At 40.5% G+C, this 15,884-nt stretch overlaps 1 protein-coding gene across 2 annotated transcripts; it reads right to left on the reverse strand.

Moving 5' to 3' along the window:
• Positions 1-6,327: 6,327 nt before the first annotated feature.
• Positions 6,328-12,593, reverse strand: LOC140741563 (GTP-binding protein Di-Ras2). Of its 2 annotated transcripts, none has more exons than XM_073071869.1 (2): positions 12,358-12,593; positions 6,328-8,190 (listed from the first exon to the last, which is right to left on the reverse strand). In XM_073071869.1, the coding sequence occupies exon 2, from the start codon at positions 8,163-8,165 to the stop codon at positions 7,569-7,571; it is 597 nt and encodes a 198-aa protein (XP_072927970.1). In that variant the 5' UTR covers positions 8,166-8,190; positions 12,358-12,593; the 3' UTR covers positions 6,328-7,568. The 2 variants fall into 2 exon arrangements, with proteins under 2 accessions (XP_072927970.1, XP_072927974.1); XM_073071873.1 differs by lacking the exon at positions 12,358-12,593 and adding an exon at positions 8,554-9,281.
• Positions 12,594-15,884: the final 3,291 nt, after the last annotated feature.

The raw sequence follows: 15,884 nt of genomic DNA on the forward strand, positions 1-15,884 counted from the left end.
CTATATACCCATGACTGTGTGGCTAGGCATAGCTCAATACCATCTATAAATTTGCTGGTGATACAACCATTGTTGGTAGAACATCAGGTGGTGACGAGAGGGCATACAGGAGTGAGATATGCCAACTAGTAGAGTGGTGCCGCAACAACAACCTGGCACTCAATGTCAGTAAGATTAAAGAGCTGATTGTGAACTTCTGGAAGGGTAAGACGAAGGAACACATACCAATCCTCACAGAGGGATCAGAAGTGGAGAGAGTGAGCAGTTTCAAGTTCCTGGGTGTCAAGATCTCTAAGGATATATCGTGATCCCAACATATTAATGTAGTTTTAAAGAAGGCACGCAGCTGCTATTATTAGGAGTTTGAAGAGATTTGATATGTCAACAAATACACTCAAAAACTTTTATAGATGTACAGCAGAGAGCATTCTGATAGGTTGCATCACTGTCCAGTATGGGGGGGGGCTACTGCACAGGACCAAAAGAAGCTGCAGAGGGTTATAAGCTTAGTCAGCTCCATCCTGGGTACTAGCCTACAAAGGAGCGGTGTCTCAGAAAGGCAGCATCCATTATTAAGGACCTCCAGCACCCAGGACATGCTCTTTTCTCACTGTTACCATCAGGTAGGAGATACAGAAGCCTGAAGGCACACACTCAGTGATTCAGGAACAGCTTCTTCCCCTCTGCCATCCGATCCCTGAATAGACATTGAATCTTTGGACACTACTTCACTGTTTAAAAAATATACAGTATTTCTGTTTTTGCATGATTTAATCTATTCAATATACCTACAAAGTATACCGAATAACATTTATTTATTTAGTTATTTATTTATTTTTCTTCTATATTACATATTGCATTGAACTGCTGCTACTAAGTTAACAAATTTCATGTCACATGCTGGTGATAATAAATCTGATTCTGATTCCTTTACATCAGTGAGACTCGACGTAAATTGGGGGACTGCTTCATCAGCCACCTTCCTCTAGCCATATAAACAGCTCATTCCACCACAAAAGGCAAAATTTCCTAGTGACCACTCATTTCAATTCAACTTCCCATTCCCACTCTGACATGCCGGTCCATGGCCTCCTCTACCTTCATGATGAGGCCACCCTCAGGTTGGAAGAGCAACACCTCATATTCCATCTGAGTAGCTTCCAATCTAACTGCATAAACATTGACTTCTCTAATTTCTGGTAATTTATTCCTCCTTCCCCCTTCTTTCTTTTTACATTTCCCATTCTGACTTCCTCCTTACTCCTTCACTTCTCCTCATCTGTCCATAACTACCCTCTGGTGCTCCTCTTTCCCTTTCTCCCATGATCCACTGCTCTCTTCTTCTTCTACTACGGCTTCCACCTATCAACTGCCAGCTTCTCATTTCAATCCCCTCCCCCACCCCCACACTTCCCCCTCACTTGTCTTCACCTATCACCTGCCAGCTTGTACTCTTTCCCTTCCCTCACCTTCTTATTCTGGCCTCTTGCCCCTTCCTTTCCAATCCTGATGAAGGGTCTCAACCCGAAATGTTGATGGTTTATTCCTGAGAAGAGAAAATCTGCAGTTGCAGGAAATCCAAGCAGCACACACAAATGCTGGAGGAATTTAGCAGGCCAGGCAGCATCAATGGAAAAGAGTAAATCGTCGACGTTTCGGCCTGAGACCCCTCATCAGGAAAGAAAGAAGTCCTGATGAAAGATCTCAGCCCAAAATGTTTACTGCTTGCTCTTCTCCATAGATGCTGCCTGGTCTGCTGAGTCCTCCAGCATGTTGTGATTGTTTATTCCTCTCCGGAGATACTGCCTGACCAGCTCAGTTCCCCCAACTTCATAAATAGCATGACTACTAGAGAAGATTAGAAGCTGGGACTCCTGCATGAAATTACTCAACTCCTTACATCCCAAGACTTCTCTAATACCTACAAGATACAAGCCAAAATGTCAGGCTTCACTTGTACAGCAAGTACAAGTACAGCATCAACAGTTTGCAACCATTTCACCACCGTCTAGAACAATGCAGACTACTTCACTGGAATGACAAAGCTGCCCTAAGCACCAAAATGCTCTTCAGTTAATCACCCAGGCCACATTGATAGTACCTTTCAAATTCCAACTTCTATCACCTAGGACAAGGACAGCAGGGGCTTTGTAAGTTTCAAACCACCTGGGTTTGTAAATATGTCACTGGTCCTTCACTGTTGCAGGGTCATGGCACTGCCTGCCTAACTGCACATTTTCACCAGAAAAGCTGCAGTGACTAAAGAAGGCAGCTCACAATCTCCTTCTCCGGCGCGATCAGAGGCAGGAAACAAATGCTAGCTTTCCCAGCAATACCAAATCCTGGGAGTTGAATTAAGCTTAATTAAACTTAAATTTATTGATATTTAATATGCAAATACAACCAACTCAAAAGAAATAATGGCTGATTAACTTTCTTTCAGCAGTGTTAGTAGAAAAGAAATTTCACTTTAAGTCATTCAATCAGATTTTTTTCACATTCACCTGAAAAGGTAGTTGAGTTCTTGAAAAAAAAATCTGTAAAATAAAACACACTATTAATCTTTAGCTTTTCAGTGTTTCAAGGATGTGCCTGCCTACGTTACTTGAACAATTCTTGGAGTATGATTTGAAACTGAATGGTAAAAAAAGAGTAAAATGGACCAAAATAAAACCCAACTGGATGGGAAACAATCATATAAATTTTGCACGAATATGTAAAGTGGTACTTTGCAGTTGGAAGTGACCTAAAGTCCACATCTAAAGTCCCCAAATCGCCTATTTTATTGATTACTTAAGAGAATTCCATTCCCTCCTACCACAGAATTTTTACCTCTTTAGAAGTATTAAAACTTACCAGTTATAGATTCTGTTTCCCTGAGAAGGGCATTGGTGAGTCTTTAAACTCCTTCAAAAGTTAACCTGCCATTCTTTCATCATAAAATGATTGTATTTCTTATTGAATAACATTGATGGTGATTTTATACACATTCCTCTTGCACTGTGAGACAACATTGAATATTTTGTTGAAATAAATCAAACTACAAATGCTGCAGATTGAATCTTTTAGGTTTTCTTTCTACTTTACTGATACTGCAATTATGTTTCCAGGAAACTTTATTTTTCAGTACAATTATGTTCATTTCAAGCAAGTTCCTCTCTTTCGAATTCGGCACTACTATTATATCTCTAGTTTCTGTGTGTCTTTTCCCAATTCACCATTAGATTTCCATCATGAATTCTACTCTCATTCTTTAAACATATACATTCATTCCTTTCAGTATAGAAAATAACAAAACTGTAAGTTTTCTTACATTGCTGCTTTTTCTATTAGATGTAAATATTTGCATCTGGTTTCTCTTTAACTTTGAGTATGTGTAGATGCACACAGACCTGGGATTTGCATGGCCGTTTCTTAGTTCAGTTCAACAAAATTCATTGGTATCATTTTGATACCCCCTTGAACGTCATGATAATATTGTAAATCTCAGACAAAATTGCTTATTTCCTTGCCATTACTTGTGAATCTATCCTCTACAACCATGGAAACACTCATTCACATTTTCATTTTTATTAATTTATCCTAAAATATTCTTCATGATGCCTTCATATTCTTTCAGCTGTCCTGTGCTCTTACTGTGTTAATCATTCTTTTTGTAATAATCTACTGTTTATCTACTCAATGTATTAACTTTTAAGCTCATTGTGCATTCAACTCTTTATCTAATGTTATCTGATTATGGACAAAATTTGTTCATATGTTTTTATGATGTTAAATATTTTTCTAGAAGTCTGCTGATTACATTTTAAATATCTTTTTATTGTACTTTATAAACTATACACTTATACAGTCATAAATTAATTGAAACAGCTTGCTTATTCGATTATAAAGTAAATGTTTGTTTTACCTGAATATGCTGTTCCTTTGTAATTATCTTCCAAATGATTATAAAATGTGATTTCTATTTAAATTTTAGACTTCTTAAATCCCAGAAACATGTTTGTTACTTTTGATATTAAAATAAGTTCAATCAATGTCTTCTGAAATTGTAGGTACAAACTGCAAATGTTTTGAACACAATTTAACCGAATTAATACTAAATAAAGATTTATCTTTCAATTAAATATCCTGCAATCCTGTATTTTTTTACCCTTGTTTATAACATTACGTTGCCTTGAAACTTTTGGTGAAAATAGCTTAAAACAAATCTTTTGCTTTTCAAGTCTCACCAATAATTACTCACTTAATGCTTACAAGCACATTTAAGCATGGTTCTGAAGCTAATATGCTCTCAATGGCTACTTTATGAGGGTCACCTGAAATCTGCTCATTCATACAAATATCTAATCAGCCAATAATGTGGCAGCAACACAATGCTTAAAACACAATGCATCGACCATCCACACATGGTTGAGGTTCAGTCATTGTTCAGAGAAAACATCAAAATGGGGAAGCTACATGATCATGGAATGAATGCTGGTGCCAGAATGGGTAGTTTGAGTATCTGAAGAACTGCTGATCTGGGGTTTTCACACATGATGGCCTCTAGAGTTTACACAGAATAGTGCGAAAAACCAAAAATATCCAGAGAGCAACAGTTCTGCGGCTGAAAACACCTTATTATTTAGAGAGGTCAGAGAAGAATAACCAGATTGGTTCAAACTGACAGGAAGACAACAGGAATTCAAATAATTATGTGTTATAACAGTGGTATGCAAAAGCACACCTCTGAATGTATTACCTGTCCACTTGAAGTGGATGGACTACAGCTGCAGGAAACCAAACCAGGTTCCACTCCTGTATCTAGTGAAATATGATGAAATATGTGTGTCATCCTCTTATTGACTTTTATTCAATTTATTGATTTTCACTACATATTATCACACAATTTTATGTCATATGTATACAAATTTCCTACCTTGCTGTCATCAATGATAAATATTTCACTTGCATTGCACCTGATCATCATTTATGCAGCCTATGAATCTCTTAAACAAAAATGGAAGCATCTTAAAATAATTTGGTTATTTTCATAATTATAATGCTGAACCAGCATGTCTGTAACCAATCCTGCTTTCCTCTATACCCCAATCTATTTACGAGTTCATCAACGTTTGGTTCTTTTTTTAAAAAAATTTAGAATGAACCTCACATTTTCCAGGTACCTATTGAGTTCTATGTTTGCTTGAGCTGTATACCACCTTACAGGCATACCATAGCTTCATCAGCTTGAGCATTTCTGGAATGTTTCCACACTATTTTATGGATTTATGTAGGTCCCGATCTCTCCATTAATTATGTGAATGAGTAAAACAAATCACTTCAAATAAAGCAATTGTCAACAAACATTTTAACACTCCAACCCTTTATAGCACCTCCTAAATTCAAGACAACTCTGCCAGAAGGCTTGATTTCAGCATTACCGAAACATGGAAGGTACCGAGAAGTCCCAAGCATTGATATGAGGAGATGGAGGGGAACGTTGACGGGGGGGGGGGGGGGGGGGGGGTCAGAGTTTGGGCGAATCGTCCACATATTATCAAAAAAGAATTAGGCTAATCGCTATTATGATTTGTAGCGATCATAAATCCGTGACGGGTCACAAAGAAATGGATTAAAAACTAACTACCCCTATTTAATAAAGGCGATTTATAATGATTTTAAGGTTTTTTTTTTTGCAAGTCTCTAAGCGCGTTCTTTACATAATAGGCTTCAGTTCAAGTACCTTCATCAGTGGCACTGAGCCCCTTTCCTGCCGACCGCAAAGGACACGACGCGAAAAAATCAGAACCGACGCAACTGGTCACCTCACTTAATCACGTGCTTCTAAACGTCACTGGTCAGTCACATGAGACCATGGTGCCAAATCATTTGATTCCTTCGTTGACTTGTATGTTGAATTGAAAGGGCAGCAGCTGGAATGACCCCCTACCGACACCCTATTGACAATGACAACAGTGGTAGTACTAACTGCCCCAAATTAAGATCCCGGATTAATGAGTCTTTTTCACGTTTTTCAGAAAGACACATCTAGAATTACTGCAGGCAATGAATTGCTCTTTTGGTTCTCTTGGTCTTTGTGGAAGTCAACCTGTCTTCAAAGCCGAAGTTTTAACTTATTATTATGCTGTTCTAACCTATTTTATCTGCAACATTTTGTCGATGTGATTTCAGGTCACAGACCAGAGAAGCATTAACTTGCACTATGGTCCTATCTGTTGAGAATTCTCAGTATCTTCCGTTTCATGTCAGATTTCGCGAATCCTCTGAATATTGCTCTGGCATTGAAATTAAACCATGCCTTGAAAAAGAAACACACGCACGCAATTATACCTGTGGCAAAGTGAGCTATTTTATTGTCAATGTGAAATATACAGCGCAGGACTGTAAAAACTTGTAGGCACAAATGACTTAGGTACAGGCATTTAAATAACATTAATGAAATATATTTCAATGATTCTGAACAGAATTAATACATTTGCTTTATTTCTATATCAAGCAGTCGCTCCCGAAAAAAAACATACATTTCAATTTGGAGCGAATGGAACAGTACGTCTCTACAAAATAATTCATAATCATATCCCCTCAGTCGGATCAATGCTTTGCTTAAATATATTTAAACTTCGGCCAGCTTTCTTCCAACAAGTATTGGGCATTATTTGATCAACTATTGACTGCCTTTTGCCCTTTGATGTAAAAAAATTTTCTTCATGCTTATTACTACCTTCTTGTTATTGAGTTTACAAAACGTAATGACACACAAGCCTCCTCTTTGGAGGGATAACAGAAGGTTCCTGTATTTTAAAAATCCATGGTGCTATTTATCTACTGACTGAGTGACGCTATGTAAAATGAACTAGATGTACATGATCACTGTGCTATTCAGTAACTTTACAGTTTTATTGTTACCCCCACAAACCCAATCCTCGCCCTCAAGAATAAATTTGGGAAAAAATGCTGTAAAGAGAAACTCACCAGGATTAAACGTCATCGGCACTGATTTTAGGATATGTTTTATTTAAAACGTCATGCAAGGTTAATGCATCTATTATATAAATAGCTTAAATCAATAGTTCATTATTATGACATTTCCAGTTATATTGATTGAAACTATTTGTCCATTGATCTTAAAAATATTCGTCCATGGACCTTATTTTAGAATATATGTTTGCATTAATAAGGTGCTTTTTGTTAGTGAATACGTCTCTATGCATTAATAAATAAAAATAACCGCGATTGAACACGTCAAAATGAGTGTGCTTTAATTAGTGAGTGGCTTTGTACTCAAATATAAATATTCGTGTTGCATTCGGATCATTTAAAAGAAGAAACTTGGCTATTTAATAGAAATACACGGCTCCTCCATCAGGGCAACCTAATAGTTCCGCAAGGGGACATTTCATTTATGTTTTAAATCTTATTTTGGCTTGATGAAAAAGAAAAGACAACACGTTTAGTCTTTGAGATAAAGCCCCGCGGACGGCCGCCGGGTCAGTTTCTTCTCTTCATGTTGAACCTGACCGGTGCACAGTTTTTTTTATTACTGTTGCCTACGGGCTGCTGGCAGTTCACATAACGACACACTTCCCCTTGAGTTTCTCTGTCCTCTTTTGCTGCTTGGATTTCTTCCCGTCGATTTGCAGGCTCACCGCCCTGCGCTTCTCCAGGTTCAGCAGTTCCTGGAAGAGCTCCTTCACGTTGTGATTAGTCTTGGCTGAGGTCTCCATGAAGCCGCACTTCCACCGCTTGGCCTGGGACTCGCCGTCACTGGCTTGCACCTCCCTCAGCGTGTCGTCGCACTTGTTGCCCACCAGCATGATGGGGATGCTCTCCACGTCTCCCTTGATCTGGCATACTTGTTCGTAGATGGGCTTCAGTTCTTCCAGAGACTGTTTGCTTGTGATGGAGTACACGAGGATGAAGGCGTGCCCTTTGGAGATGGAGAGGCGCTGCATGGCCGGGAACTGGTGACTCCCCGTGGTGTCAGTGATCTGTAAAGTGCAGATGCTCTTGTCACAACTGATGACTTGGCGGTAAGTGTCTTCGATCGTGGGGATGTAGCTCTCCCGGAAGGTCCCTTTGACAAACCTGAGTACCAGCGAGCTCTTGCCCACGCCTCCCGCTCCGAACACCACCACCCTGTAATCATTGCTCTGTTCCGGCATCTTGATGGTTGGCTCACACCGTCACCTGGAGTCAAAGGGAAGAATATTATATACGTTCAACTCATTTCTAAACCGATCTTTTAACAGCATAGAAAAAACAGTGTCCAGTTTATCCAATGTCATAAGCACAAGATATGAACCATATGCAGTGAACAGTTAAACGGGACTATTCCGCTACAGCTCGCCTTTCGAAGGTTAAAATGACACGGGGGCTTCTGTGCAGGACCCTCTCGTCTCACAGACTCCGAATACCTCGGGGATCATTTCGGTTCTTAAGCTACAGATCGAAATAAAACTAGAAATCACTGCAGGTCCACAGTCATCTTATTGCCCTTGTCAGAACACCGCTACCCAGTGTTAAAGACGCTTAAAAAAGATAAACAATTACCTTGCGAAACCACAGCGTGGAGTATTTAGTGCCGAACGTTTATGCCGAGCTGCGCTGCGTTCAGTCTTGAGAACCCATCGCGGCGGAAGGATGGGCAGGATCGATAGCGAAGGAGTCGGCTTTCTGCTGACTGAAAGGGCTGGAGGGAGTTTCTGTCTGATATTAAAGACACCAGAGACACGCTCCATGCAGCGATGTTACGTATCTGGTTTGTTTAGTGAGCTCGGTGTGAGCAGGGAGCTGACTATCGTCATCAGTGATTTTCAACGCTACGTCTCGGTGCGGGTCGTCAGGATGCTGCAGCAAGGGTTGGAGACCTGTTCAGTCTGAGGCAGTGCTGCTAATGAATCTTCCACGGGTAAGAGCAACCCAGCAGAACGCGATGGAGCGCAGCACGTATCAAATCCGCACTGTCAGCACTAAAAATAAACTATTTTCCATTCAACGCGATACGACTTGGGCAACGCTTCGTTTTGCGGGCTTTCTCTCAATGGACAAAATTTTCACGAATAATCAAATCGCTGAAACAGTAATTATGCAATGAGGCGGAGGGGGCGGGCGGGAGCTGCAGTATTCCAAAACAAAATAAAGCACAAAATAAGTCGGACAACACCTGAAACTAGGGCTAAGGTTTACGGTCGAATATCTTTCCTCTGCTTTCCGCCTTCAAACCGTGTCACAGCTCCTGTCATCTTTAGCACTCTACGCTTTCAATTCAGTTTCTTTGTCACTCTTCCACCCCCCCCCCACCCCCAAACCAAATGGCAGGCAAACACGCGGATTTTGTTTTCCACGTACTGCCGTCACTAACAATGTCTTATATTTACTGCATTTTAAGAAGTCAAGGTTCATCTATTTCCACGGGTTTACCAATTATAGAACGTCACTGCGGCACCCAAAGGCAGGGCCTATCTGGAGCAGCCCCAGTCCTCTTTAAACTATGTAACAGGATGAGAAATAACATTGCTCATTTAAACAGTAAAACACTGCATGCTTGGCATGTTTAATGTCGCATATAATCTTACACTCCCAGAATACTTCAAATTATTCAGAATTATTCTGATTTTTAAAGCTCTACTTTCTTCGGCGTATTTCCCAGTCAGCTTTCCTTCATTTTGAAATCTAAAAATCTTAAGCATATATTCCAATGATTTAGGCAAATCCAGATGGGGTTATTTTGTAATCTGTTCTATTTACATTACGCCAGAGATCTGATATTTTTTCTCTTTTTACACAAAGTGAGGATTGGACCAATTGTTGTCTTTCAGGAATACTGAAATTATTTTGTCCAGCCGACAAATAGCCTCTTAGACACTGATAACGGATGTTAAAACAGCTAAAAGCAACACAATTAACACAACAGGCCAGGCAGCATTTAGAAAAATAGTACAGTCAATGTTTCCTGCCGAAACCCTTCGGCAGGACTATTTGTACTATTTTTCCTAGATGCTGCCTGGTCTGCTGAGTTCCTCCAGCACTCTGTGTGCGCTGCTCGGATCTCCAGCATCTGCAGATTTTCCCTAGTCAGTTACCCAGAGTAAGATTTGTAACCACTTTTCAAGTCCAATAGCAAAGAGTGAGAAATATTTAGATTTATGACACGCTCTGGAACATGCAGAGCGTAAATGGGGCAGTGTATTAGCTCAAAACAATGTCCTTTGTATATTTGATACTTCAAATAAAAACGAAGAACGTCCCAGTTAGAAGAATAGTGGGAAGCAAGTAGGAAATATGTAGGCATCAACTACCATCTTGGTCAATGGTCTGTTCGGCGAATTTGCCTAAATTACACTCCGTCTTCTAAATATTTCTATTGAAATTCTAAGCCCAAATTGCTCAAAGTTCATCTACATGGAACTATGAGGAGAAATTCCAATGTTTGCTTATGCTTTTTTATGTGTGACCATCAGAAAACTACAGTTGTCGGCATTAGGGATGTATAAGGCAAAATACCGGTACACCATTCAAGAGCTTAGGTGTTTAAATTTATATCTTATCACGATCCTGAATAGTTTTACTATGATATCGACACTGCTGCAAAGAATTGGCATCCAATTAAGCACTGATATTCCTTGGTTACCTAGCAACCTTCCTCATTCAAAGACACTAATGTGGGAATTATTAATGCTTCCTAAAATTATAAATGAGATACAAAAAAAACTCATATTGTCAGAATTGCTAACTGAACACAAACGGATTGGCTGATTTTTAAACATGACTACAACAGAATATAGGCAGCCAGAGCAATTTACTGTTACTCATTTACCAGACACGTCGGAGAATATTCAGCAATCTATTGTGATGGGAAATTGACAGAAAGTCGTATTGGTCTTGGGTTCTTAGTTGCATCTAATGGAAGAAGCGAAGCATCTACCAATAGAACCTGAAACCATGGACAAAGTTTTCCACACACACACACACACACACACACACACACACACACACACACACACACACACACACACACACACACACACACACACACACACACACACACACACTCACTCACTCACTCACTCACTCACTCACTCACTCACTCACTCACTCACTCCAAAGCTGATTGCAGCGAATTCGCTGTAAGACAGAAGAGAAACGGACCACAAGAAGTCCAGAACGATCAGGGGTTACTTTCCACCCACGGCCAGATTCATCATTAGGGAACAGCAGATCGCACGGGGTCAAGTATTGCAAGCGGATGGGAATAATATTCTATGCTTTGGGAATAACGGATTAAACGAACTACTTGGTAGTTGGATAATTAATAGCTACAAGCAAATTGAGTAGGTTGAAGGTTGAATATCCGTTAAAAAGTGTTCTTTGCTCTAATTGACCTCTCCCAATAAACGCAAGCTGACCACACGGGCATTGGTGATATCGCGGTGTGCAGATGAGAGACACACTCGAACAATACATGCTGATATCAATATACACGCGCTTATTTATCTCTGCTTTTTTTAGTCTGGAGAATGGGGATAAAGAGATAGGAAGCAGTACCGCCCCTCATTCATTCGGCAGTTTGTGTCCCTGGTCATCCTTTCGGCCGTTCACCGCCCGCCTCTCTTCCTTTCTTTTCCCCCCGGGCAATATAAAGGAAAGCAGCGGTAAGGCGGCACGGGTGCCCAAAAGAAAGCCTTTTGCCACCCCCACCAGAACAGGCTGACAGAATTTCCTGAATTCGTTTCGATATCCGTTATCACCCCACTGGAGGTTACTCTAGGCGTTTCCGATCACTTTGATTGATTTTGACCGGCTGTTTACAGCCATTCCGAACATACTCAATGGGAATAATAAGTTCTGGATGAGACCCCTGTGCGGGTCTTTCGATGCACGTTTGGGACTCCTGGGAATCAGTGCTAACACTCAGCGATGGCACTAATTAGTGTGCCGTTCCTAAAAAAAAAACCCTCCTGCACCATTTGTAAAAAGCAGCAGACACTCAAAAGGATTTGCTCGAGCATTGCTTTGTTTCTGTAATAATGAAACAATTATATGCTGGATTTCTTTTAAAATGGTCCGATCGACCGTTTCTTTAAAATAAGACGGAGGCACACCCACTCCGCGATACAGGAAATGCTAGAATTCATTTCAAAGAGCGGATCCTTCAATTCCTGGGGGATAAAGGCGTCGCCACCTTTCACGGGGTATAGGTAACATCGAATCTGTTATAAACATGCACCTACAATCGTGAATTCGCTCTTACTTAAGACAAGGATTTATATTCCTATGCATATTTATGTCTGTGCGTATGTGCATGTTCATACAGCAGAAATTAATTCCCAGAATGGAAACTGAGCAACACTTTACCTTCGGAAGGGATCCTCTTTTTTTTTAAAACTGGAAAGGCCGCTTGAAAGGGTCACATGCCGCCGCAAAGGAAAGCTCGGGTCCAGTTTTTCACGTGGACTGGGTTCGACAGTGATGAAGGGAGCCTCGCCAAGCTCCGGCGCACTGTGTGATGGTCTGCGATCGCCGCGACCGGCTACGCCTGGGGGAGGGAATGAAGCGCACGCTGCTCTCGGCCCAGGATCTGTGATTAGATACACCGCCTGTTATTGCAGCAGACAGATGGCACGTGATCCCTTTCAAAATAAGAGTCTCCGGCACTTCCAATCCGTGTCTCTACCTGGCAGAATTGTACTTTCAACATGGAGTAAGGTGTACGTTTTTGGGTATCTTATTGCCAAGCCTGGAGGGTTGGTGTATTGATAATAATAATACTGATATTAGCATATCTGTTCAATCAAAATAAATTCTCCAGCAATCCGTGCCCAGATAGATGGCTAGACATGGGTGGGATGTCAGTAAATGACATTGAATTTACCCCTGTCCTTGCCCAAGTTGCCCTGTGTGAAGTTTCATAGCGATTGGTTGACACTGAAAGTCATCAATGCTGAGCCCAGTCCCGTTCACTCAGTTATGGACTTCTTCCAGCATGCACCATCTAGATGCTGCACCGGAGAAGAACATTTATATCCCTTCTAGTCTTAGTGCCCACCTTCATCAGCAGTAAAATCGTAATACTCAGATTATCACATGTACATCATAATGTACAGTGAAATGTGTCGTTTGTGTTTACAACAACCCAACCTAAGCATGTGCTGGGGGCAGTCCATAAGCGTTGGCAGTCCTTCCAGCACCATATTAGCATGCCCACAATGTTGTTTTATTAAGATTTTTAAAAAGACCATGCATGATATACTCTGGTCCGGCAACATCCATGGAGCCAGAAGCAGGGAAATGTATCTATTCTGACTCCCTTTGCCTCAAGTGGGAAACATAGAAAACCTACAGCACAATACAGGCTCTTCAGTCCACAAAGTTGTGTCGAACATGTCCCTACCTTAGAAATTACTAGGCTTACCTATAGCCCTCAAGTTTGTTTTAGGTTCAGAGAAGTTGGGGTAGGGATGAAAAATAGCGAAGGGACCATCTCCGATGGGATGAGGCTGTGTTTGAAATGGTGACTTGCCGTTGATAAATTAATGGAAAAGAGAGAAGCAATATAAAGGAATGTAAAAGCTGTAGGAAATGTTGGGCTGGTCATGCTGCTGTTGTGGGAAAGTTAAAATCAAAGGAAATCTCTTGGAAAGGATGAAATCAAGGTTGCCATGGTGAGAAGTTGCTGATGAAACCATCCAACGGATGCTACTTGTATATATGATGTGCCATTTAGTTTAATTATTTCAGATTTGGAGATTCAAAATTTGGTGACACATGGAGCAAGTGGATAGATCTAGATATGACCCTACAAAAGTTACAGCACCTGTTTTCCAATGGCAACATCCATAATTATGGGAGCATTACATCCAAGGATATATATTGTATGAAAATGACAGCCATGTGGGCAGTGGGGGTGGGATGGTTTTGTTGGTAAAGCATAAAATGAAATCCTTAGAAAGAAGTGACATCTTCCACGGCCAACCCGAGTGCCCTAACTGGGTGGCAATGGAGTTGAGCTCCACTAAAGAATTATCTATCTCTGCACTTCTTGGCTCTGCACTCCCTAGTAGTCTGCCCAGATCAATAGCTAATCCTCTTGTTAGACACACTTTGTGTATATGGGCTCAGTTCAGGAAATGCTATGGTTTCCAGGGGTTTTCTGTTTCCAGCCCTGTCGCACATAATCACCTTTTTTTACCTACTATGTACGATTCAGCATTCCATGTTTGGTATAGGAAGGGCATTAGACATTTTGAAGATCTTTTCATTGATAATCGCTTCGCTTCTTTTCAGCAGCTCTCTGTTAAGTTCAATCTGCCTAACGCTCATTTTTTCAGATATCTCCAAATCCGACACTTTATTGCTCCTTTAATTCCTAACTTTCCTGAAATGCCTGCGAAAAATGCTATGGACCTATTTCTTTCCATTAATCCACTAGGTAAAGGTTTAATATCAATTATCCGAGATAAACTAGCAGCCTTACGACGGGCCCCTGTGGATAAAATTAAAATGGCCTGGGAGCAGGATTTAAGTATCTCCTTATCCGAGGAGAGCTGGGACTCAGTTCTCAAATCGGTTAACTCAACCTCTCTTTGTGCTCGCCATTGCCTTCTACAGTTTAAGATTGTTCATAGAGCCCATATGTCTAAATCTAAACTATCTCGATTCTACCCTAGCATTAGTCCGCTCTGTGATAAATGCAAGAGGGGCGTGGCCTCTCTCATCCATATGTACTGGTTCTGTCCTAGCTTGGAGAAATTCTGGAAAGATGTCTTCACTACGTTATCGTGTATTCTGAATCAGTACCTAGAACCAAACCCCTTAATTGCTCTGTTCGGTTTTTGGGGCGAGACAGATTTATGTCTGGGTCCGACCAAATGCCGAATATTATCCTTTGCCTCTCTCCTGGCTAGACGCTTGATCCTCCTTAGATGGAGAGATGTTGCCCCGCCCACTCATGCGCAATGGCTTAACGACATTATGGCCTGCTTGGACCTCGAAAAAATTCATTATTCAGTTCTTAATTCGGATCTAAAGTTCCATAAGGTCTGGGGACCTTTTATCGAGTACTTTCATAACCTTCCTCTTGACTAGGGTTTTTTTTTCTTCTTTTCGGTCCCTTGCTTTCAGCTCCCTTTTTTTTCTGGTAGTAGGCATTATTATCCTTTGTTGCTAAGTGTATTCACAGTCTGGGAGTTTGACTGTTCTGACTTATATTCTCTATATTGTGTTGTGGTCGGTCTGGAGTTGTTGTTGTTTTTTCCTGTGTTGTGGGGCTTGGGGAGGATACTAAGCTTACTTATCTTTAATTTAGGTGCTTTTTTGTTAAATTCTCTTCCTTTGTAGCATATTGTTATTGTATGCTTAATTTTGCACTGTATTAATGTTCCTCATTGGGATTTGGGGTTTTTAATTTGTAAAATGTTTTGAAAAACTAATTAAAAAATTTTTTAAAAAGAAAGAAAGAAAGAAAGAAGTGACATAGGATTGGAAGATGTAGACTACTTGTGGGTAGAATTTTAAAAAACTAATGGGAGTTATATAGAGACCTCCATAAAGTAGCTAGAATGTGGGGTACAAATTACAAGGGAGATGGGAAAGGCTTATAAAAAGATCAATGATGGTTATAGGGGATTCCAATATGTAGAAAGATTTAAAAAATCAGATTGGTACTGGATCCCAAGAGAAGGAATTTCTAGGATTCCTATGAGATAGCTTTTTAGAATAGCTTGTGGTTGAACCCAATAGGAAAAGGCAGATCTGGATTGAGTGTTGTGTAATGAACCAAATTTCATTAGGGAACTTATGGTAAAGGAACCCTTAGGAGGCAGCATTCATCATATGATAGAATTCACTCTTCAGTTTGAGAGGTAGGAGCTAAAATCAGATCC

This window comes from Hemitrygon akajei, chromosome 2 (genome assembly GCF_048418815.1).
Source record: "Hemitrygon akajei chromosome 2, sHemAka1.3, whole genome shotgun sequence".
In the NCBI taxonomy this organism is placed as follows: Eukaryota; Metazoa; Chordata; class Chondrichthyes; order Myliobatiformes; family Dasyatidae; genus Hemitrygon; species Hemitrygon akajei.